This window comes from Hypomesus transpacificus, chromosome 13, assembly GCF_021917145.1.
Source record: "Hypomesus transpacificus isolate Combined female chromosome 13, fHypTra1, whole genome shotgun sequence".
In the NCBI taxonomy this organism is placed as follows: Eukaryota; Metazoa; Chordata; class Actinopteri; order Osmeriformes; family Osmeridae; genus Hypomesus; species Hypomesus transpacificus.
The window spans coordinates 5055230-5077986 of NC_061072.1; the positions used below are offsets into that span (position 1 = coordinate 5055230).

Consider the following 22757-nt stretch of genomic DNA (forward strand, 5'->3'; position numbering starts at 1 on the left):
GCTTTTATAACCTGATAAAGGTAAATACAAGACCATCTTTATTCACAAAGGATGAATTATTCTAGTTGTGCAAGATGAAAGTCTCATGTTCATGATGTTGTCATTGTGTACGCTGACTGAGTCTATCCTCAAACCTCTGGTACATGTAGTTCCAGGGGAGTCAGTATTCCTCACCAAATTCCTTCATAACCTTGAATCCCTGCAGATCCAGGAGAAGCAGGAGCGCCGGAGGCTGGAGAAGGCTGAGAGGGACCGGGCTGAGGCCAAGCTGGAGGCCGAAATAAAAAATTATGACCCATGGGGCCGGGGAGGGTGCGGCGCACCCCTCAGAGACACCCAAGGGGACCTCATTAGTACGTTGTAGCATGTTTCACTTACATTCCATGTTGGCTCACCCTACAGGATTGCATAAGTTGATTGGAGTTCAATTGATGGCATATATTTCTGTGTAAAGTGTCTGACTGTACTCTGCCTGTCTAGCTGACCTGAAGCAGATGCACAGGCAGAATGAGGAAGCTTGGCTGAACCCCGAGACCTCTCTGAAAGAAGCCACCAGGCCCATCCTGAGGGAGGACAGACTGCCTCCCATCAACACAGTCTCTGGTAGACAGTCAATGCACCAGCTGGCACACTGCAGACATCACATCATTTCACGCGAATGTAATACACACGTACACACAATGCATATGACTGTTCTACTTTATCTTTGCAGGTTTTGCCCCTGTCCAGACCTCCATGTTTGCCAGAGGAAATGTGTTTCCTAACCAGCCAACGCTTCATCAACTCACTGAACTGGATAAGTATAAGCTTGGCCTAAAACAACAGGTACAGTGTGGTATGGTATGGTTTGGGATGTGTTATGTACAGATTTCAAGACCCTGGCCTCTGGTGGCTGTTGGGTCTTTTAGCTTCAACAAGCCATTGATTTAAAGGATGTTGTGTACTGTACACAAACACACACACCCACACACACACACACACAGGTACACGATGTTGTATAACAAACTGTTTACCTTTCGGGCCCTGCCCAGATTGAGGAGAAGCACCTTAGGGAGGCAGAGGAGAGGGAGAAGCTACGCCTGGAGGAGGCGAAGGAGGAGAGGAGGCTGGCAGAGCAGAGGGCTCAAATGAAGAGGGAGTTTGACGAGGAGAAGGAGATCCGAAAACTCAAGGAGATGGAGGTCAGCTGGGCACTGATTGGCTAAGAGGGATTTGGCAGACATTATTGTATATGCCTTTGCAATATACAGTATACAACTTATCTTATGTGGACCACACACTCTTGAATAACAATGCTGAACAATCTTGATAGTAGAATTGGATTTTTATGGTGTGGACAATACACGTAAGGGTTGATTTTAAGCGAGTGTAACATGTTCTTGTGACTCAGCTGTAATTAGCTCAATAAAGTTTGGTCTTCTTCTTGCAACAGAAAAGGGGCAAAAACAAGGAGCTGGTCCGTCTTGCAGAGGAGAAGAAGAAAGAGGTGGAGAAGAAGAAGAAAGAGGTGGAGGAGAATGAGATTGCTGCTGGGAGGATGCGCTATGAGAAAGAGAGACAGACGCGCATTCAAGAGGTGAGAGGACCACAAAACTTTATTAGAAAGTTAAACAAACAGAAATATCAGTATGATCCCCATCTTACTGTCTATCTGCAGGTGCGAAGGGAGATCTCGCCTCCCATCCCCACGCTCCAGAAGAGACACAGGACCCCCCAGTCCACCTCCAGTCCCCCCAGCATGGACAGCAGACGATCCACCTCCTCCATGTCTGTAAGTTACCGCTTGTATAAACCATAAACGTACTGTGGAGTGCATCATCTGAAAACAGGTAGAAACACATGTCTCTGTCCCCCACAGACACCTTTTAGGAATGTTCTCTTTCAGGAGTGTTCTTGTGACTCAGCTGTTATTAGCTAAATAAAGTTTGGTCTTCTTCTTGCAACAGCAAACGGACAAAAACAAGGAGCTGGTCCGTCTCGCAAAGGACAAGAAGAAGAAAAGGGTAGAGGAAGAGGAGATTGCTGCTGGGAGGACGCGCTACGAGAAAGAGAGACAGGCGCGCATTCAAGAGGTGAGAGGACCACACAACTTGATTAGAAAGATTTGAACAAACAGAAATATCAGTATGATCCCCATCTTACTGTCTATCTGCAGATGCGAAGGGAGATCTCGCCCCCCATCCCCACCCTCCAGAAGAGACACAGGGCCCCCCAGTCCACCCCCAGTCCCCCCAGCATGGACAGCAAATGCCCCACCACCCCCATGTCTGTAAGTTACCGCTTGTATAAACCATAAACGTAGTATGGAGAGCATTGTCTGAAAACAGGTATAAACTGATGTCTCTCTCCCCCCCCACACACCTTTTAGAAGGGTTCTCTTTCAGGGCTCCAATCCCAGACAGCTTCTGTCCCAGCTGTTAGGAAGGAGTTGAGAGCTGCAGGTAACACACACACAAAAACACTAAATGTTCCAAATAGCTAGAACCAACACATTGTGGATTAGTTGGTATGTTGGTATGTGATTGTGTGTGTACGTGTGTCAGGCTGCCTACCAGAGTACGAGAGGGAAGTCCTCTGTAAGTTGTCTGCAATCCGTAAAAAGCTGCTCAGAGAGCAGAAACGGGCGGAGGGCCAGATGATGCGCTCAGAGTGAGAGGAGCTGGACTCACTTGACAGGTAACACCCTTCGCGACTGGGGCACTACTGCAAAGTTTAGGGGAGAATAGAACAGAGTTTGGTCATGAAGTATGAAATGCTAAATTTCTCTATGTGGCTTAGGATGGAGGCTTCCAGGGAGTTTATCAGACTGCCAGATGACTACATCCTGTCAAAGAGGGTGGACCCAAAGAACATGAAGAAATACTGACTCACTTTCTTTCTTCTCTCTCTCTCTCTCTCTCTCTCTCTCTCTCTCTCTCTCTCTCTCTCTCTCTCTCTCTCTCTCTCTCTCTCAGTCTCTCTCTCTCTCAGTCTTTCTCTCTCTCTCTCTCTCTCTCTCTGTTTCTCTCACTCTCTTACTCAATCTCTTACTCTCTCTCTCTATTTTTCTCACTCTCTTACTAACTTTCTCTCTCTCTCTCTCTCTCTCTCTCTCTCTGTCTCTGTCTTTCTCTCTCTCTCTCTCTCTCTCTCTCTCTCTCTCTCTCTCTCTCTCTCTCTCTCTCAGTCTCTCTCTCTCTCAGTCTTTCTCTCTCTCTCTCTCTCTCTCTCTGTTTCTCTCACTCTCTTACTCAATCTCTTACTCTCTCTATTTTTCTCACTCTCTACTCACTCTCTCTCTCTCTCTCTCTCTCTCTCTCTCTCTCTCTCTCTCTATCTCTCACTCTCTTACTCAATCTCTTACTCTCTCTCTCTATTTCTCTCACTCTCTTACTCACTTTCTCTCTGTCTCTCTCTTTCTCACTCTCTGTCTCACTCTCTCATTCTCTCTTCCTCTCTTACTCACTCTCTCTCTATCTCTCATTCTTTCTCCCTCTCACACTCTCTTACTCTCTCTCTCTCTCTCTCTCTCTGTCTCTCTCTCTATCTCTCATTCTCTCTCACATCTCTCTCTCTCTTTCTCTCTCTCTCTCTCGTTGGCATTCTGAGAGTAGAGTGCCTTGTAATCTGCAACCTTCTTTACCCTACGAATCCATTAGATCAAAAAAAAGTGGAGAATAAATGGCAACTTATCACATCTGGAAATTAAATGCTTGTTGAGTTAATTAAAACTAGCTTGTATAGCATCATCATTAGAACTGCATTATTTGACGTCTGTATTAGGCTATTTACATTTGAATGTCCATTTTATGTGAATTGCGATTGTTTCAGTTGAAAACGTAGTGGACTGAATAAAAAAAGGTCCACTGTGGATACTTATTACATTTACATTTATTCATTTAGCAGACGCTTTTATCCAAAGCAATTTCCAAGAGAGAGCTTTACAAAGTGCATAGGTCACTGATAATAACAACAAGATAGCCCCAAAGCATTACGGGTAGCCAAAACAAGAAGCACACATTGTGAACAACCAAAAAATAAGTGCCAAAGGGAAGAACCATAAGAGCATGTCGTTAAGCAAGTTACAATTAAACAACATGAATCATGAAAAGTGCATGTGTACCTGTAGAAAAAGCAAGCAACAGTCAAAATAAAAATAAGACCAACTAAAATAGACTATTTCGCTGCAAATACAACAGTCCAAATCAGTTACAACTAACCAACAAGAGCAACAGGTCTCTAAGCAAGACTCATTGTGATCCTTGAGGAAACTAGCATTGGGTTCAGCAAACCATTCCTAAGTACCGTTGTACTCCCGGAACAAGTGCGCCTTGAGCCTTCGTCTTGAGCCTTCTTTTGAAGGTGGAGAGACAGTCTGTGTCTCTGATGGAGGTGGGGAGTTTATTCCATCACTGGGGGGCCAGGCAGGAGAAGAGCTTGTGTTGGGACCGGTCAGTCTTGAGCGGTGGGACCACCAGGCGGTTGTCTGCAAAAGGCCGTGGGTGGCGGGTGGGGGTGTAAGGCTGCAGGAGAGACTTGATGCTCGTCATCCATGGTGACCCCAAGGCTCATGGCAGAGGATGAAGGGGTCACCGTCGCAGATCCCAGGGTGATTGAGAGGTCGTGGGAGATGGAGGCTATTACAGTTTTTCTCAATTGCTAAAACACTAAAACCCATTGTCTGAACAAAGTTGTCAGTTGCCTAAACTCATGTAGCTAATTGTGCAGTCTGTTGTCAATACCTTAAACTATTTCACATGGTACAACACAATTTGCAGATCTCACTTAGACTTTTCAGCAAAACCCTAAACACATTCTCAGTCTCAAAACCGATTCTGCACTCTAATGCACATGTCATCCATACTGGTAAACACAAGTGGCAACAATCCCATACAAATAGAGAACCCCTGTCATTGATTAAACACAACCACTCAAAATAGATTTCACTTGATGTCAAATGATGTGACACAACCAATATAAGGCAGTTTTGAGAGCAAACAGTTTGTTGAAGGTGGGAAGGAGAAGGTCTGAGAATGGATTGAAGAAACAATGTGAGAGGACGAGGACGAGTGCGTGTTCGAGGTGGGCGACGAGGAGGAAGAGGAGGAGGGCAAGTAAGAGGAAGAGGAGGACAAAGAGGAAGAGGAAGACAAAGAGTGGAAATATTGGATGAAATTAGAGCAACAGTCATCGACCATGTTATAGTCCATGGACTGACAATGAGGGAAGCAGGACTTAGAGTGCACCCCAATTTGAGCCGATTTTCTGTGTCCACCATAGTAAGAACATTCAGAGAAGAGAACAGGTAGAGTATACTACTGTATTTTTGTCATTGCAGATTTACTGTACTACACTATTGCAGCTGTTTCAATAGACATTTGTAAAGTTCATCACTGTATGTATTGTACTACATGAATATTTTTTGTAACTGCACATCTATTTTCTGTAGAACTGCAAGGCTGCCACATGCAGGTGGAAGGACAGCCATATTCACTCCGGAGCAGAGACCATTATAGTGGGCATGGTCCTTCAAAATATTTGATACGACTCTGAGAAATCCAGGAACGAGTCATACAAGACAACACACACTTGACCGTGTCCTCCATCGTAACAGCATACGAATAAAACAGGTATACCGAGTACCTTTTGAGCGCAACTCACAAAGGTTGAAAGAACTGCGAGCTCAGTATGTGCAAGTAAGTGTACATTCAGACACATTAACTATAATCCAGATTGTCTACAGTACTACCACATACTATGTGAATGCAAGGGCGTTGGTTTGGTCTCAGACTTGGTGGGGACATCCACCCAAATGCCCCCCCCCCCCCCCCCCCCCCCCCCCCCGGAGCGCAAATCGAGATGCCATTCTGTATACAATCCCTAAAGAGCTAGTCTAACTGTATGATCTAAAAAAAAGGCACGCTCCGAAAAAATAGACTGTGATGATGAGACTGTAATGCTGAACAACAAAATGTTTTATTATCATAAACCTCACCTGAAGCCCTGATGCTGTTTCCTCAGCCTGCTCTACATCTGGAGTGTTTTCATGCTGTCTTTCCTGCATACAAAATGGTTCATTCATTTTGTAGCCTATCCTATGGCTAGCAAGTTTAACCCTCCTGCCATATTGTATAGTGTTTTTTGGACATTAATAATCAAATAATGATACATTATATTTGAATAACCAACAGTGTTAACTTATTCACATTGCCAACTGTTTTTTCCAGCACCTGTCTAGCAATGCAGTGACAGTCCATCAACTGTGAATTTGTTCTAGGCTAGACTCCTAACCTTGGTTGAAAGATTAGCTACAGAAGCTAGGTTTAGCTGTAACAATATCCTGGTTAACACATAATATCACCAGTTAATACTTTTTCCACAGTAGAATCTGCATTTGAAAGCCTGGTCACTACCACTGCTAGTGTGGCTAGTTATTTAGCCTGACTTACACTGCTTTTTGAAAAAGCCTCGTATGTCCCCTTTCTTCTTCTTGGGTGGAGGCATATCTGATCTACAAAGCACAAAAAGGGGGCATGAGGTGTGTAGCCAACCGGTACTTTACGTTTAAAGCAGTCATAACCAGGTTCATAGGAAGAATAGATAGATACGTAAGCACTTCAGGCATGGACAAGCCACATAAATAAGGATAACAGTGTACTGCCTGTCTTGTCCTTCTGAAGTTGTAAAATTGAATAGGCTGAACATCAACATGTAACATCAAGTATAGCCTAGAAATTCCAAACGAATTAGCTTTCAATGTTACGTATGCCTAGGCTACTTGGACCGTGTCCTGGCAAAAAATAAAGAACATTATGCTACATGTTTTGCCAGGATAACTGGCAAGACCATTGAATGTTCATGAAGTTCCTGTGTGTTTATTCCTTTGACTGGGTACAACAACGCGATCAGTCAACCGACTATAAATGTTTTTAATGTCGGGCTACGAATTTATGATACGTGTGGCATCCTTTAGCCAAATAATTAGCCTACATTTTGCTGAGAGATTGAAGAGCTAGACAACAAATGTTCTAATGAATCACCGACTAGTCATCTTCTGACATTGCCTTTGCTCCATGTTAAAAGCTCAAAAATGATGGACTGGCAAAAGCTTTATAACTATAAATCTACTCTAAAATGTACTTAAAAGTATGGCGACGACGTTATCCATAAGTACATGCGACAACTTTGGCAACTTATCCAGTAGTAAATGTCAAACGACAAGTATGTCAAAGTAGTAGAACCGTTATCCCAAGCTAGCATAGAAAAATTGCTGTGTTTACACCGGCAGACGCGGTGCAAACCACTTCCGGCGGAAATGAATTGCATCTGTGTTGAGTTATGGCAGCCCAGTGGTTTTGGCGTGTAAACTTGTCTATAGGCTACAAGACGTTTCCATCAGATATAAGTCGGGGTGAAACAGAGTCTCTGTATTTGGGGGTCTGTGAATAACTGACTGCTGTCAAGGGAAGTGGCCTTTTTGCCTCGGATTCACGTCTTTCGTAGCACTCCGCCAGTAGTCCGGTAACTTTTCAACCCCAGCGTACTCCGTTGCTTAGCGGCGTCAGCTGATCCGAAACCTATGGGATTAAAACGTATAGCCTCTACCGGGTAAAAATTGATGAGTTTACGATTAATTTTAATGTTTTTGGAAAGTACAGAGATTTTGACACTTGGTCAAAGGCTGAGTTGTTGCCATCGCCAGTGAAGACAAAAGCAAGAGAGGACAGCAGCATAGAAGAGGGCAGCGAAGCGGCACAAAGTTATTGGATGACGGAGACATTGACAAATTAGAAGAGGATCGACACGAAATCAACCCTAAAAGGAATACAGAATGGGCCATGTCAGTTTTCAAAGACTGGTTGATAGAAGAAAAAAATCCATTAGACATGCACAAAATCTAAATCAGGTGCTACGCTCTTTTTATCCGTCAGTGCAGAATGGCAAAAGCCAATCATACTGAATTGCAAGCTACATCGCACTTAGCACGCAGGGATAGCACGTCACTTTTCTACATTTGACATAATGAACTCTGGCAGTTTTAAATCAACGTGATCAAGTCCGTCATCAAAGACTTGAGAAAAAAAGGCAAAGACACCAGCCAGCATCACCCCCTGATTTCAGCAACAGACCTAGATCTGCTCATCAATTCCGAGGTGCTGAATCATGTCAACACAGTTTGCGGACTGGTCAAGAAGGTGTGGTTCGATGTCCAGCTGCATCTAGCAAGACGTTGCAGAGAAGGCAATCGGGAATTGAAGAGGGACTCTTTCATTTTAAACAAAGACGAAATTGGAATCGAGTATATTTCTCTAGCATACAACGCAGAGACAAAAAACCACCTTGCAAAGGAAATTACCGTGGCTACATTTTTGCGGAGCCTGAAAATCCAAATTGTCCAATTGCCAGTTTAAAAAAGTATGTATCCCTTTGCCAACCTAATGCCGATGCATTTTACCTGCACCCTCTAAAAAAGGACCAGGAGCAGCTTAACCAACAGGATGTCTGATACTCTCGGATGTGAGGGCAGTCTGAGGAGCTATTGGACTCCATCCCTGACAGACAGGGAAAAGTGGAACAGAGTCCTGTCCTCTCATCCCGGCAGCAGCAGATCTGGTGAGTTATAGCTACATAGCCTAACATAAACGATTTGAAATGTCAAAATTGTTCTGGCTAACATTGATTCTCTGTGTCCATGGCAGCTCCCCCCCAAGAAATCCGGAATGAAGACAGGAATATATCTTTCAATATTCCAAAAGAATCCTCATTTTCCTTGTCACATTTTACAATTAATGTCAATGTACAGTTAAACATGAATAAATACAATCTTAGGGTCACACCAGCTCAATAGAATTTCGGCAGATGATTGTGCAGCTGTAGAATGTCCAACTTTTTTGAAGATCAACTTCTTTGGCAAACTATTTCTTTGGTGATCAGATCAATACTACGAATTGTAACAAATGTGGCGGGGAGGTTCGACTACGCCACTCTCACAGATGGGGTGAGAGACCCTTAGTTGGAAATACTATATCTAAGATTAATGTTCTGTCCAATCAAATAAACTGTACAGAGGCTGTCGTATCAAAAGTATACAAAGGTTTATTTTATACACAATAGTAAGATCAAATGGTATATAATGGTACGTTATAAAAAATAGTTCACGGCAAGCCAAAGCACACAAGGTAAACACATCAAACCATTCCTCAAATCAAACTTGTAAACAAAAGATAAACAAAAATGTGGGAAAAACAGAAAGGTTGGCTCTAAACCCAGCCGCTGATGCGTTTGGAACCCGCACTCGGTTGTCCAGTCAATTTCCCGCTAAGGATGCGTTTCACAAATTGGTACAGCAATAGTTAGTCAGTTACAGTCAACATATGGCTAATACCACTGAAACCAATGTAATGCGTTGCCAGCCTACCTGAATCTTTGGTGCCGATGCCTAAAGCACTAGGTTACCCACACAGCAATAATTGCGCCCAATACCTACCACTATTTAAACTAATGCTGGTGCTCATTAAAGGGGCAATTGACTGCAAAACCGATTTTACCTTGTCATTGTTGAAAAACGACAGTTCGGAGGGTAAACTGAACATACCGTGAATATCAAAGTCCATTGACACCTCTTTCCTATTCAAATCTCAAAAAGAAAAAAATTGGCTGTAAAACGCTAGCTTTTCAACAAAGCCACCGGTCCTACGTAGGACCGGTGATCGCCCTCTTATTGGCTCTGGTCTGTATCTTTGTCACGCCCCAGAATTTACATACAGACCAGTCCGAGGTAGCGTGTATCTCCGATACTAGTTTAGCTGCGCGCTGCTCTGTGTGGGCTACTTATAAGGAATTACAAAGAAGAACGTTTTGAATTATAACAAGGATATTGAAAATGGACCACGGTCTTAAATGCTGTGTTCCAGGCTGTACAGGGAAGGCTAACACTCAGTCTTCCCAAGGAGCCAAACATTCAACAGGCATGGCTGCTGTTGTCTATGAGAAGATCCCGGCGAAGTTCGACACTCAATCATTCATTTGCTCTGAACATTTCACCCAAGACAGTTTTGACAACCTTGGACAATTTCAAGCAGGATATGCTAGGAAGCTGAACTGTGCTAACAGTTATTAGCAATGCTAACGTTTCCTGTATATAGTATACCAGGTAGAATGCTAAATACGTTTCTACACACATCAAATGACTCTAGCTAGACTAGCTGTAGTCGGTATTAGAAGGGAAGCTTCCGAAAAATAGCCAGAAAACGAACTGCAGTCTGGCTTATTGCTAACGCCTGTCCAGATAATCTATTTGAAAGAACTGGAGAAAGGCAGGTTATAGATACAGGATACGTTAGCATTGCTAGTAACTGTTACTTGTAACACCTAGACTGTAGGCATGTAAACAAGTTTAGCTTGCTAGTTAATGCAAGAGCATAGGTAGAATGTGTGATCATTTAGCCTAGTTTATTGGCAATGGGGCTAACGTTGATTCATGTTCCTGACTGTGTTTCATTCAAATAAATAACCTGTGTAATGAAAATCTACAATTCACATGCATATTTGTCCAGATCTTTGTCATGTTATTTTACAGCAAGATATCTAGAGCTAGCCTAGCTAGCTAACTGAAGCCGTGTAGAATCACGATATGGTTTGGTTGCTGAGCTATACTGTAGCCTAACGTTCTACCCACCTAAGTCAATCCAGTTTGCTTCAACAACAGAAGTGGAAACAAGTAATGTTATCATTTCAAATGATATATAGTCAATCTGTTGAAAACAGTGTTGTGTAGACACAATAGGTTTATTTGCGCGTTTTTATTTCAAGTCTCCAACTTCGGTGTTTCAGCAAGTGCTGCTGTTGGCCGTGTTGTTTTTGCTCCCAGCTTCACTCGTTGATAACCAACCAATCAGCGCGCAGCGTATCTAAATATTATGAGCATACCATAAAAGGAGAAATCTAGTGGTTTTTCCCGGGAACATTTCAGAGGATCTGTCAGAGGGCATAGAACAGCACCCGGGCCATTTTCAACCCAACCAATGTTACATACCCTATTCGGAGACCTTAAGGAACAGTGTGAAATACCCCAAAAACCCAGTCAATTGCCCCTTTAAGGAATGAGCGCCAGCTGTGAGTTACACAGAGCTCCTGGGTCCTAGAGCTACCCGGTTACACAAATAAATTGTAAAAAGACACACTGTGTTAAGTTATTTTCTGGGGAGAGGATAATGACATTTTCTAAATCAGCTCAGTAATTTACCATCCTAATAATTCCAACAGTATTTCTCCCATTTCTACCAGTAATGCAGGTACTGGCAATGTTTTCACAAATTTCACATTGCACACTTTTCAATACCTGTCTTTGAATCACATCCAATTTCCTTATAAGAAACCTGGCTGCTGAACCATATGTAAAACTTCTGTAATCCAACACAGACCTAATCAAGGACACATACTACCTTTTTAACAGAGTTAAACCTTCAAGTTTAACCTTTTACTGCAACCTACTGGGCAGGATGTTTATACACATGAATAAGGGTAAGGCAAACTTTACACAACATTATTATTAAAAGCTAAAATACATTTTGTAATAATTTACAACAAAAATGACAGTTTATTTACATTTAGTCATTTATCAGACACTCTTATCCAGAGCGACTTACAGTAAGTACAGGGACAATCCTCCCGAGGCAAGTAGGGTGAAGTGCCTTGCCCAAGGACACAACGTCATTTGACACGGCAGGGAATCGATCCGGCAACCTTCTGATTTCTAGCCCGACTCCCTCACCGCTCAGCCATCTGACTACCCAGTTCAGAGTTTAAGTTTTGTTTAAGTAATGCCCAAAAATGTTTTTCCTCATGAAAAGTTAACCCTTTGAGATTTAAAATAGAAACAAGGACATGAACGTAGTGGAACTACCCTTTAAGAAAGCACAGCAAAACACCTAGGATGCCAGTGTGTTATTTGCTGGATGGAATGGGTCTGGGAACCCCTGGGCCCTGCTGGTGAACAAGTGGATTGGGGAAAGAGGCTGATTCTGTATTCCAGGGATACAAATCTCCATTCCTGAAATGGACCAGTCAAAAAATATATTGAACACACCTTGAAAATAATGGTATATGCAAGAATTAAGTGTTGGTCAAACAAGAAATATCCTTACAACCCATACATAACAGATGGGGAAAATGTGTCCAAACTTTTAACTGGTACTGTATATATAATGATGTACAGATACATACCTGGATGTTTGTTCTAAGGCAGGGTCTGGGGTAATAGTCTGATATAAAATCAGAAACAAAGATATTAGCGTTGTAATTGTAACATAAAATAGCAGTGCTAGAAGCTTTTGACTATTTCTTCCTGATCATGTTCAGTTAATGCTAGTTATGGCTAGACTAACATGTGCACATGATGTCTTAATACGTAAGCTAATGGAAATGTATTTGTTTCCATTGGGTTGTCTAGTACAGTTTGTAAAAACTGTGCTCCCAACTAAATAGTTAGCTTACCTGAGTAGGAGGGCCATGTCTGTGAGGTTGTGCAGTGGGGTTTGCAGGAACATCTGTCTTGCTGTTGCCTTGACCATTAGCAACATTTTGGGACCTGTGTTCACAATACAACAATAACTTATGTCAATTATAAAAATCTGCAATGCTCATTGGTAGAGCATTTGCCTGCAGATTAAGTGGTCCCAGGTTCAAATCCTGCCCCTTTTGCGCATACAGTGAGGGATATATATTTTTTATCCCCTGCTGATTTTGTACGTTTGCCCACTGACAAATAAATGATCAGTCTATAATTTTAATGGTATGTTTTTTTGAACAGTGAGAGACAGAATAACAACAGCAAAATCCAGAAAAATGCATTGATTTGCATTTTAATGAGTGAAATAAGTATTTGACCCCCTCTCAATCAGAAAGATTTCTGGCTCCCAGGTCTCTTTTATACAGGTAACAAACTGAGATTAGGTGCATTCCCTTTCAGAGAGTTTAAAAGACACTTATCCACAGAAGCAATCAATCAATCAGATTCCAAACTCTCCACCTTGGCCAAGACCAAAGAGTTGTCCAAGGATGTCAGAGACAAGATTGTAGACCTACACAAGGCTGCAATGGGCTACAAGACCATCGCTAAGCAGCTCGGTGAGAAGGTGACAACAGTTGGTGCAATTATTCGCAAATGGAAGAAACACAAAACAACTGTCAATCACTGTCAAGGCTCCATCCAAGATCTCACCTCAGAGTTGCAATGATCATGAGAACAATGAGGAATCATCCCAGAACTACACGGGAGGACCTTGTCAATGATATCAAGGCAGCTGGGACCAAGAAAACACTTGGTAACACACTATGCTGTGAAGGACTGAAATCCTGTAGTGCCCGCAAGGTCCCGCTGCTTAAGAAAGCACATGTACAGGCCCGTCTGAAGTTTGCCAATGAACATCTGAATGATTTAGAGGAGAACTGGGTGAAAGTATTGTGGTCAGATGAGAACAAAATCGAGCCGTGTTTGGAGGAGGAATGCTGCCTTTGACCCCAAGAACACCATCCCCACCATCAAACACGCAGGTGGAAACATTATACTTTGGGGGTGTTTTTCTGCTAAGGGGGCAGGACAACTTCATCGCATCAATGGGACGATGGACACAGCAGTGTACCGTCAAATTTTGGGTGAGAACTTCCTTCCCTCAGCCGGGGGTATTGAAAATGGGTTGTGGATTGATATTCCAGCATGACAATGACCCAAACCACCTGGCCAAGGCAACAAAGGAGTGGCTCAAGAAGAAGCACATTAAGGTCCTGGAGTGGCCTAGCCAGTCTCCAGACCTTAATCTCATAGAAAATCTGTGGAGGGAGCTGAAGGTTCGAGTTGCCAAACGTCAGCCTTGAAACCTTAATGACTTGGAGAAGATCTGCAAAGAGGAGTGGGACAAAATCCCTCTTGAGATGTGTGCAAACCGGTGGCCAACTACAAGAAACGTATGACTTCTGTGATTGCCAACAAGGGTTCTGCCACCAAGTACTAAGTCATGTTTTGCAGTGAGGTCGAACACTCATCTCACTCATTAAAATGCATTGAAATGTGTTTTTATTCCATTTTCTTGTTGTTGTTATTCTGTCTCTCACTGTTCAAATAAACCTACCATTAAAAATTATAGACTTTTCATTTCTTTTCAGTGGGCAAACATATACAAAATCAGCAGGGGATCAACAACAAATCCCTGTATGTCCCTTTGGATTAAAGTATCTGCTAAATGAATATAATTTTAAGTGTTTAGACTACTTTGTCTTTAGAGCATGATTACCTGTGGTGAATGGCACAACTTTGTTTAACACACTTCAGAGTATCCCGTTTGAACACATACAGCAGAACTAGAACCAGCAGGACCAGGATGGGTACCACTAACAGGAAGAAGATTAGCAAGCCGTTCCTGAGGGAGTAGTCTGAGAACAAAGATCAAAGGTCAGTGAAGATGACCGTGACCAACAAGTCATGAAGTGATACTTTACATGCAAAATACCCATATCATGGAAAAAAATTATACATAACTTAACATAACATAAAAATAGACATGGTTGGCCTACCTATCTGGGCAGGACCACTGTCTATGCTGCCTCCTCTCCCTGACCTATCACAGAAAGGAGGGGCCCAGCCATCATTACAGTGGCAGTGCCCTTGGTCGTTACACACCTGAGGAAAACACAGAATACACAGATAAGTTCTAGCCAGGAAATCACAAAAAATCAAGACTGTCATCAATGCATACTGTACAGTGCAGTACCGTAAAACAAAACAATGTTAATTGTTTTGTCTGTTAATGTTGTTGTTTGCTATGAAAACCACAAAACAAGTAAACTAGCCACACAAAGTTTAAAACAACCTAATATAACCAAAAGTTTTTTGTTTGTTATAACAACCAGTTATAACAAAACATGTACCTCTAAACAAAATAAAACAATTCAAATAAAAACAGCTCCCCTCAAAAAATGTGCCTCTCACCCCATGACCATTACAGATGTTCTGGGCATCACAGTTAAGTTGTGGCAGCAGAGCCGTGGCGTTCACACACTTGAAGTCAATGCAGGCCTGTTAGAAGTTAAACATCTCACTAACTTGTTTCAACCAATATGTTTACGTGGCTTTGTCAGTATTGTTAGAAATCCTTTTGTAGTGACACACACCTTTCCCTTGTCACAGAGACTCCCTTCATTCACATAAGCAGGATCCAGGACATCACTTCCGAGGTTGAAGTCTGCGTTCACACACGAAGACCCATCAATCACTTGTATGCTGACATGCGCACCAGGAGGGGGATTGTTTGTGTCTACATTGGTGCACTGAACCTTTCCACACATGGCATTGCTGCAGCAAAGGAGATTACGTAATTAATTATTCCATTGTTACAGTAAATGCACTGCTTGTCATTTACAAGAAAGCCACTGTGCACTCCATTGAATGGATTGAGTTTGTTTTACAGTATAGTGGTTTGCTCAAAGGCACATCGGAAGGATTAAGGCTAAAAATTAAGGACTGACACAGACGGTAGCTACATAATTTTCTGCTGACTTTAAAGTGGTGAGGTGGGGGCCCGAACCAGCACCCTAAAATGTCAAGAAGGGTCCTCAACCCCTACCTAGCAACAAGGCATTCAAAGACCTTCTTACCTCGTACTACACTTGATATAGTCTCCTGTGCTAGTCATCCCACAGTTACCAAACAAATCCCCCTTTGTGTTGGCATGTTGAAAGCAAATATCTGCTGCCTTCGTTGCACCTAGAAGTCAAACTAAAGGTTAGAAAATGCTTTATCATGTCCTCAAAAGATCTTTAGATAGTAACACGTGAACAGTAAGTGCTTCAAGTTAAACATAGAATAACCTTTCTCAAATAGATGTTTGCACTGGTAGTCATATGTCTGACAACGACCCTCATAACAGTAAGCTGCATTGCTCTCACAGGTCCCGCCATCCATAATGTAGTGGTCAGTGGGACAGAAGGCAGATTTCCCATTGCAGAACTCAGGCAGGTCACATGAATTTACAGAGCTTCTGCATGGTGTTCCTGAAACGCTGACCTAAAACACAACAATACAGAATGCACATGTGGTACTCTATCAGAATTTAAGAACAACTTGAGACACATCTAGACATTCCACCCAGCTGCTAGTCCAAGAAATCGTGTGCCGCCCCCTACCCTGTCGGCCGCCCCCCGACAGCGCCCCCAGAACGAGCACCGCTACTGCCTGGCTGCGACAAACGAACCTGGACCTGATATTAGTTTCCTCCAGGAACACAATGACTTTTACTGAGGGACTTGTTGCTCTTGCTGGTTAGTTGTAACTGATTTCACTTTTTGTACTCGCAGTGAATTTTGTTATTGTTGCTTGCTTTTCTACAGGTAAACTCTTGCTCTTTTGAGGTTCATGTTGTTTAATTGTAACTTGTTTAACTGCATGCTCTTATGGTTCTTCCCATTGGCACATATTTGTATTTTCACAATGTATGCTTCATGTTTTGGCTACCCGCAATGTTTTTGGGGCTATCTCGTTGTTATGATCAGTGACCTATGCACTTTTGTAAAGCTTTCTCTTGGAAGTCACTTTGGATAAAAGCGTCTGCTAAATGAATAAATGTAAATCTATGGCTATGTTTTCAATTGTGTAATTTTTCTCATTTATACCGTATTTCTTGGATACAGATACAGACTCACCTGGCAGTTGTTGCAGCAACTTCCCTGAGCACAGAAAGAACCCCTGGAGAACTTGCAGGTAGCTGCATCACAGCACTTATTTGTGCATTCCTATACAAAAATAAAAAACACAAAGCTGTCCTTGGTCACAATGAAACTAAGTAGCTTCTAGATGATTAATGATTAAGTAAGTCACACATTCATAACTGTGTGTGTCTGAGCTCATGTTTCGGCATGACACATTTGCCCTATTGTTCTGTGGTAAGCTGTACCTCTGGTGAGCTACAGTCACACTGCTCTCCCTCCTCCAGAATGCCATTGCCACATTTAGCCACATTGACCACATCTGACAACAAGGGCGGGTTCCTTAGACACACCCCATCTCCACGTAGAACTAATCTCTCAAAATCGTCCCCGCTGCAGATACTAAAGCTGGTGGAACCGCTGTGAAACAAAAGAATTAAATGAAAAACTTTGTTCAACCAATTTTTTGTCACATGAAGATAGATTTACTATGAAAAAACAGAAATCCCTTTTCAGGTGTTTTTATTTTACGTGGCATGCGCATCCATGATACAGCTTCCTCCATTACAAGAGCAGCGGCCATTATCATGGTTCATTCCTAGGTTGTGGCCCAATTCGTGAGCCACCACAGTGGAGAAGTAGGGTAGACTGTTGTCACTAAACTGTTGAGAGGATTTTGTTGAAGTTATCACTAAAAGTTGTTAAACACACAGGGTACACAGCAGCAATCCCCAAAGGCATTGCACTGTCATTTTCTAACCTGAATGCCTAACATGTTTGACTCCTCTGTTATTCATGTTGTCTAGGATAACATTTGGCACTGTTGCCATTTAGAGTTGCTCATGAATATTGCAGATGGTATCGGTTTTCAGGTTGACAAGACCATAATATCAAGTAGCGCTAGAAGTTAAAAAGTATAGTGTTGAACTGACCACGTTAATTCCTCCAGAGCTTGCCACCGAACACACTGTTCCCACAAACGCCATTCCCAGGATCCCACCACTATATGCAGAGGATCGACCACTGTATAAACAAAATGTGAAATGTAAGACAGGCTGAGTAGCCTAACAGAATGAAAACATATTTTTGTGTTTAAGATGAGACCTCAACTATGTAGCACTTTTGTAACTCAGGCCTCGAGTGAATATTTATTATTCATAGAAAACACTCACACAATGAGGTGACCGGCATCATTCCTTTTCTTAGGCAAGAGGGTCTCTTTTCTCCAGGCCACAAACCTCCCCAGAACTTCCCCAGCAGAACCTTCCACGTCAAAAGGATTCCCGGTTTTAAATATCTCCAAAGCAACCAAAACCACCCGGATATTCAGCTGCTTGTAGTACTGGAATCATACATTCAAAACCAAATAATAATAAAAAACTGTATTATTAATAAGTATATAAATTCAGTTAATCATCAATGAATCAGGAAATAATGACACCATGTTTATTAATTAATGTAACCTCTCACCCCGTCCAGTAGATTTGCCAATTCGACCATTTCCTCTCGCACTGCGCTCTCATTTTCTTTCTTAAATTTATACTGTAAATATAGTAGTACAGGAGAAATCTCTTTAAGATATGGATGTACTTGCGACAGTGTAGACAGCAACTAAATACAATAATACATTTTTTTTTTCTATTGCAGTGAAATCAATTTCCAGAACAACACATACTGTACAATGAGGCATTGGTTTCTCACCCTGAGATTGTCTGCCACTAATGCCAACTCCACATATCTAGTTTGAGGTAGGTTACGTTTTCTCTGTGAAGGTAACATAGAAGACAAGCAATTGGTAACTGTTTACTACAGGAATGGTTAAATCTCAGTTTATAACTGTAAGTTGTATGATGAGCATCCCCACCCGTATAAGTGCGGTCAGTGACATGGCGGGGTCAAAGACATAGTGACTTTCATTGTGTGAGTCCTCATCTGTCACTCCACAGGCGAAGGCCTCAGAGTGGCTGTGCTTAAGGTGGTACAGAAGGTGCTCGTTGGCTGTAAACTGTGGGGCTGGTTCAATGCCATAAGACTCATTGCTAACAAGAATCACACCCCTGAAACAGAATCAATGCATAATAAAAGTTTAGAAATACAATTTGGCCATGAAGTATATCTACAACGCATATAATCCACAACATCGTCACCTGATTGAGATAAACAGACAAAACAGGAAACTAAACTTGTTATATCATTGTAATTCATTTTACATTCAGAATCAACAGGAGGGAAGTCACCACAGGAGAGAAGCCAAGCATGTTGTACCTTAGACCTGAGCAGGTACTGAGTACAACCAGCGAGTCGTCATGTCCCTTTACTTTCCCATGGTAGTAGCAATGGTCCTGCAAATAATAATATAATCCTAAACAAGACAGTTTCTGGCAGACCTAATCAATCAGGAGGATCTTGAAACAAGCAAATGTTTGCTTTATTTTATAGTTGCCTACTAGTGCATAGCACCCGTGATGCAGTTGGTGATTGAGATGACAGTGAAACATACAAATACAGATTACTTGAACTGTAGATAGTGCATAGTGCATGTAATTAAATTGGTGGCACACACACACAAATTCCTGGAATTATAGATAGGGCACAGTGCTGCGATGATGTTGGTGACACACACAGATTTCAGGAATTTTAGATAGACAATGCAGTGCCCGTGATGCAGCTGGTGCGGAAAGTTCTTCTCAGTGGTTTTGGTATTCTACCTATATTTCTCAGATCACAATTGAAATTCTGTCATTTCTGAAGTACTTCTTCAACCTATACACTTTGCAGAGTGCCCTGTTCTTGAGTTGACATTCTCTTAGGAAACTTGCTGCAGACAAGAGGACCAATCAGAGGAAAGGAGCGTGACTCAAAGAGAGCAAGCCAAGCTGTGGCAAACTATTTTTTCACAATCTTTCATTATTTATTGTTGAAATGCTTATGCAAACAACGACAATCGCGGCACTGCACTCTGTAGGGTTATAAAGAGGACACCTGCAAGATATTAACTTTGCAGAGTGCCCGGTTCTTACTCTGATCTCTGATCTGAAACTATACCCATTCTAATTTGTACACACACACACACAGATTCCTGGAATTACAAGAGCAATAATACTTGCAAGAAAAAAAACATTTTACTCACATTTAGTTTTGGATATGTTGTTTTAGGGGATCCACTTTTGTCATGAGAATACTGAACAAAGTCTTGTGATAGAAAGTCTCTGGTGGAGAAAATGGATACAAATATTTCAACATGCATTTTTGGTGAAACGTTTGAGACTACTTAGAAATTGTTCAGCAAATTCAAATCATACTTGTTTTTTTTAAGATAGAGGATGTGCTTGTTGTCATTTATGTTCAAAGTGTAAGCCAGGTGATCTGTTTCGTCTGCCTGGAATAGAATGAATCATTAATGTAACTATTTATATAACTAGTTTAATATAACTACATAAATATAACTAGTGTGAAATGGTTTATGAAGTTTGTACCTTGTTTTCTTTGGGGATGTTTGAATTTCTTTTCCATCTCCGAATCAGTTGAGGTTTCACCATAGTGTAGCTGACGGGTTTAGATGTCTGACCATTGAAAATATCTGAACGTAAACAAGCAATACTTACATTCTGAAGTGTATTGGACACCTGTTTGCCAAATAAAAGTAGCGTAGCCTATGTCTTATGATCTCCAGTGCCTACAAAATTATTGTAAATTTCGGGAATAGGCTACACCATTGCATGTGATGCGGTCAGACCACATTATAGACTACTATTTTCAAATGATATATAACCTACCATTGTTCTCAATTTCGAAGATGTAATTAAGTAAAATTATACAAGTCAGAAGACTGTAGAAACTCCGTTTCCCGACCATGATAGTTGCTACAAAATGTCCATAAGCGGGTAGCCTATTGTTTACGGGTTTCTGAAGTCAGGAGTAGGGCGTGTATTGCCGACAGGTGAGAGAGAGAAAAAAACCGGTAAGGTAGGTAAGAAAATGAGGTGAAACCAGTTTCATATTCGAGATTCAACAGACATTCCGTTCAAGGTCCGCTTCATATATCTAGGGACCGGGGTAAAAGAGTAGAGTCCGAATGTTTCTTCAATATCTTTGTCAAAATCGAACGTACAAACTTCAAACTTTGTTGCACATTCTTCTACTACTGACTGACCAATTTGTCCAACCTTTGGTTTTGTGATAATGTTGATTATTGATTAACCCGTAGCCAATAAATCAATAAAAACACACATTTTCCAGTATTCAATCAATATCAAAAATGACCACAGAAATTTCAAACTTGTTTCACATTCTTCTACTTCTATCTGAACAAGTTGTCAAAGCTTTGGTTTGGTGATGAAGTAGATTTTTGATTAACCAGGGCCATGGCAAATTAATCAATAAAAATACATTTTCCAGTATTTCATCAATATCTTTGCCAAAAATGACCATAGAAACTTCAAACTTGTTTCACATTCTTCTAATACTATCTGAACAAGTTTTCCAACCTTTGGTTTGATGATAAATTTGATTATTGACTAACCCATAGCCAATAAATCAATAAAAATACAAACATTTCAGTGTTTCCTCAATATCTTTCAAAACAATTAACATAGAAACTTGACACCTGTTTCAAATTTTTGTAATCCTAGCTGACTAAGTTGTCCAAGCTTTGGTTTGGTGATAAAGATGATTATTGATTAACCAGGGCCATAGCCAATAAATCAATAAAAACACCAATATTTCTGTGTTTCCTCAATATCTTTGTCAAAAATGTACATAGACACTTCAGACTTGTTGCACATTCTTCTAATACTAGCAGACCAAGTTGTCCAAGCTTTGGTTTGGTGATACAGTTGATTATTAATTAACCTATAGCCAATAAATCATTAAAAACAAAAAAGTCCAGTATTTCATCAATATCTTTGTCAAAATTGACCACATGAACTTCAAACTTGTTTCACATTCTTCTACTTCTATCTGAACAAGTTGTCCAACCTTTGCTTTGGTGATAAAGTTGATTATTGATTAACCCATAGACAATAAATCAATACAAATACTAATATCTCAAGGTTTTCTCAATATCTTTGTCAAAAATGAAGATATAAACTTCAGACTTGTTGCACATTCTTTTTGTAAGTAGGTAAACCAGTTCAAGTTCAAGTCTTTTTTTGTCAGATACACAGAGCAAAACAAGGTCGGACTGGACACCTAAATTCTTAGGACAAGACAATGCAAAGCAACCTGGCATAACATAAGCACACGGAACATAGATTGAATGTATGCTAAACTAGATTAAATAAGTAAACTCCAAAATATATAATTAATATATATTTATCAAATACAATATACTAAATCCCTCATACACATATTAACCTATACTAACCTATAAACCTATTCTAACCTAAGTGAAGTACAGTGAAGTACAATAGTGCAACAATACTGATTGTGCAACCAGTAGCTGAAAGTGACAGTTTCAAGTTTAGTGTCTAAAGTGACTAGTATGAAGTGAGTCAATGTCCATATCAATGTCCATTCAAAAGCCTGATGGCCCTTGGAAAGAAGCTGTTGTCCAGTCTGCGTGTGCGAGACCAAATGCAATTATAGATAGAAGATAATATTTCAAATATAAAATCATTCATGTTGGTTGCTTGCTGTGTTGCTTTTTGGATAATAAAGTTGAAAGTTGAAAAATAGACTGGTGAATTTTGATGTCCAACACAAAACTTTGTATGACCAATTGTTACTCTAGTACACAGTGTTATTTGGCCAAACGGTTACTTCTTTGTTAACTGATGACAGAATCTGGGATAAGGTTTCAAGGGAGAACCCAAAAGCATACCGGACACACCGCAAGTACGCTATTTAATGTGAAATGTATTGAAGTAAAAGACAAATAGTGGAAAATAATTAGTATTGTCCCTAATGGCCTTTTTATGACAACATTTAGTCATTATAATGGGAGTTCTAGATCAGATTCTAGAAGATTCTAGAACAGCATTTAGTTGGCATGTTCACTAAATTAAGGTGTTTGTTCGTCATGTTTGGTATTCCATATTGGATCTGTTAAAGTTTTGAAGAACACTTTGTTGAAATGTTTG

At 41.1% G+C, this 22757-nt stretch overlaps 1 protein-coding gene and 2 long non-coding RNA genes across 4 annotated transcripts; 2 read left to right on the forward strand and 1 right to left on the reverse strand.

Annotated features, from left to right (window-relative positions):
• Positions 1-241: 241 nt before the first annotated feature.
• Positions 242-1473, forward strand: LOC124476017. Its single transcript, XR_006956995.1, has 4 exons — positions 242-353; positions 481-603; positions 713-1181; positions 1433-1473. It is a non-coding gene; the product is annotated as an uncharacterized LOC124476017 (long non-coding RNA).
• A 61-nt stretch (positions 1474-1534) lies between these two features.
• Positions 1535-1986, forward strand: LOC124476018. The gene is made up of 3 exons (XR_006956996.1): positions 1535-1576; positions 1658-1771; positions 1947-1986. It is a non-coding gene; the product is annotated as an uncharacterized LOC124476018 (long non-coding RNA).
• A 9708-nt stretch (positions 1987-11694) lies between these two features.
• zgc:174164 (uncharacterized protein LOC570656 homolog) lies at positions 11695-20617 on the reverse strand. Of its 2 annotated transcripts, none has more exons than XM_047032202.1 (22): positions 20454-20617; positions 20154-20257; positions 19980-20056; positions 19808-19886; positions 18943-19019; positions 18542-18734; positions 18379-18441; positions 18148-18219; positions 17850-18019; positions 17610-17700; positions 17209-17339; positions 16926-17097; positions 16675-16764; positions 15844-16039; positions 15631-15739; positions 15148-15328; positions 14966-15052; positions 14551-14656; positions 14271-14409; positions 12475-12568; positions 12205-12242; positions 11695-12031 (listed from the first exon to the last, which is right to left on the reverse strand). In XM_047032202.1, exons 1-22 carry the CDS (start codon positions 20530-20532, stop codon positions 11926-11928), a joined length of 2454 nt encoding a protein of 817 aa, XP_046888158.1. In that variant the 5' UTR covers positions 20533-20617; the 3' UTR covers positions 11695-11925. The 2 variants fall into 2 exon arrangements, with proteins under 2 accessions (XP_046888158.1, XP_046888159.1); XM_047032203.1 differs by having other exon boundaries at positions 20154-20240; positions 20454-20592.
• Between the last annotated feature and the right edge of the window lie 2140 nt (positions 20618-22757).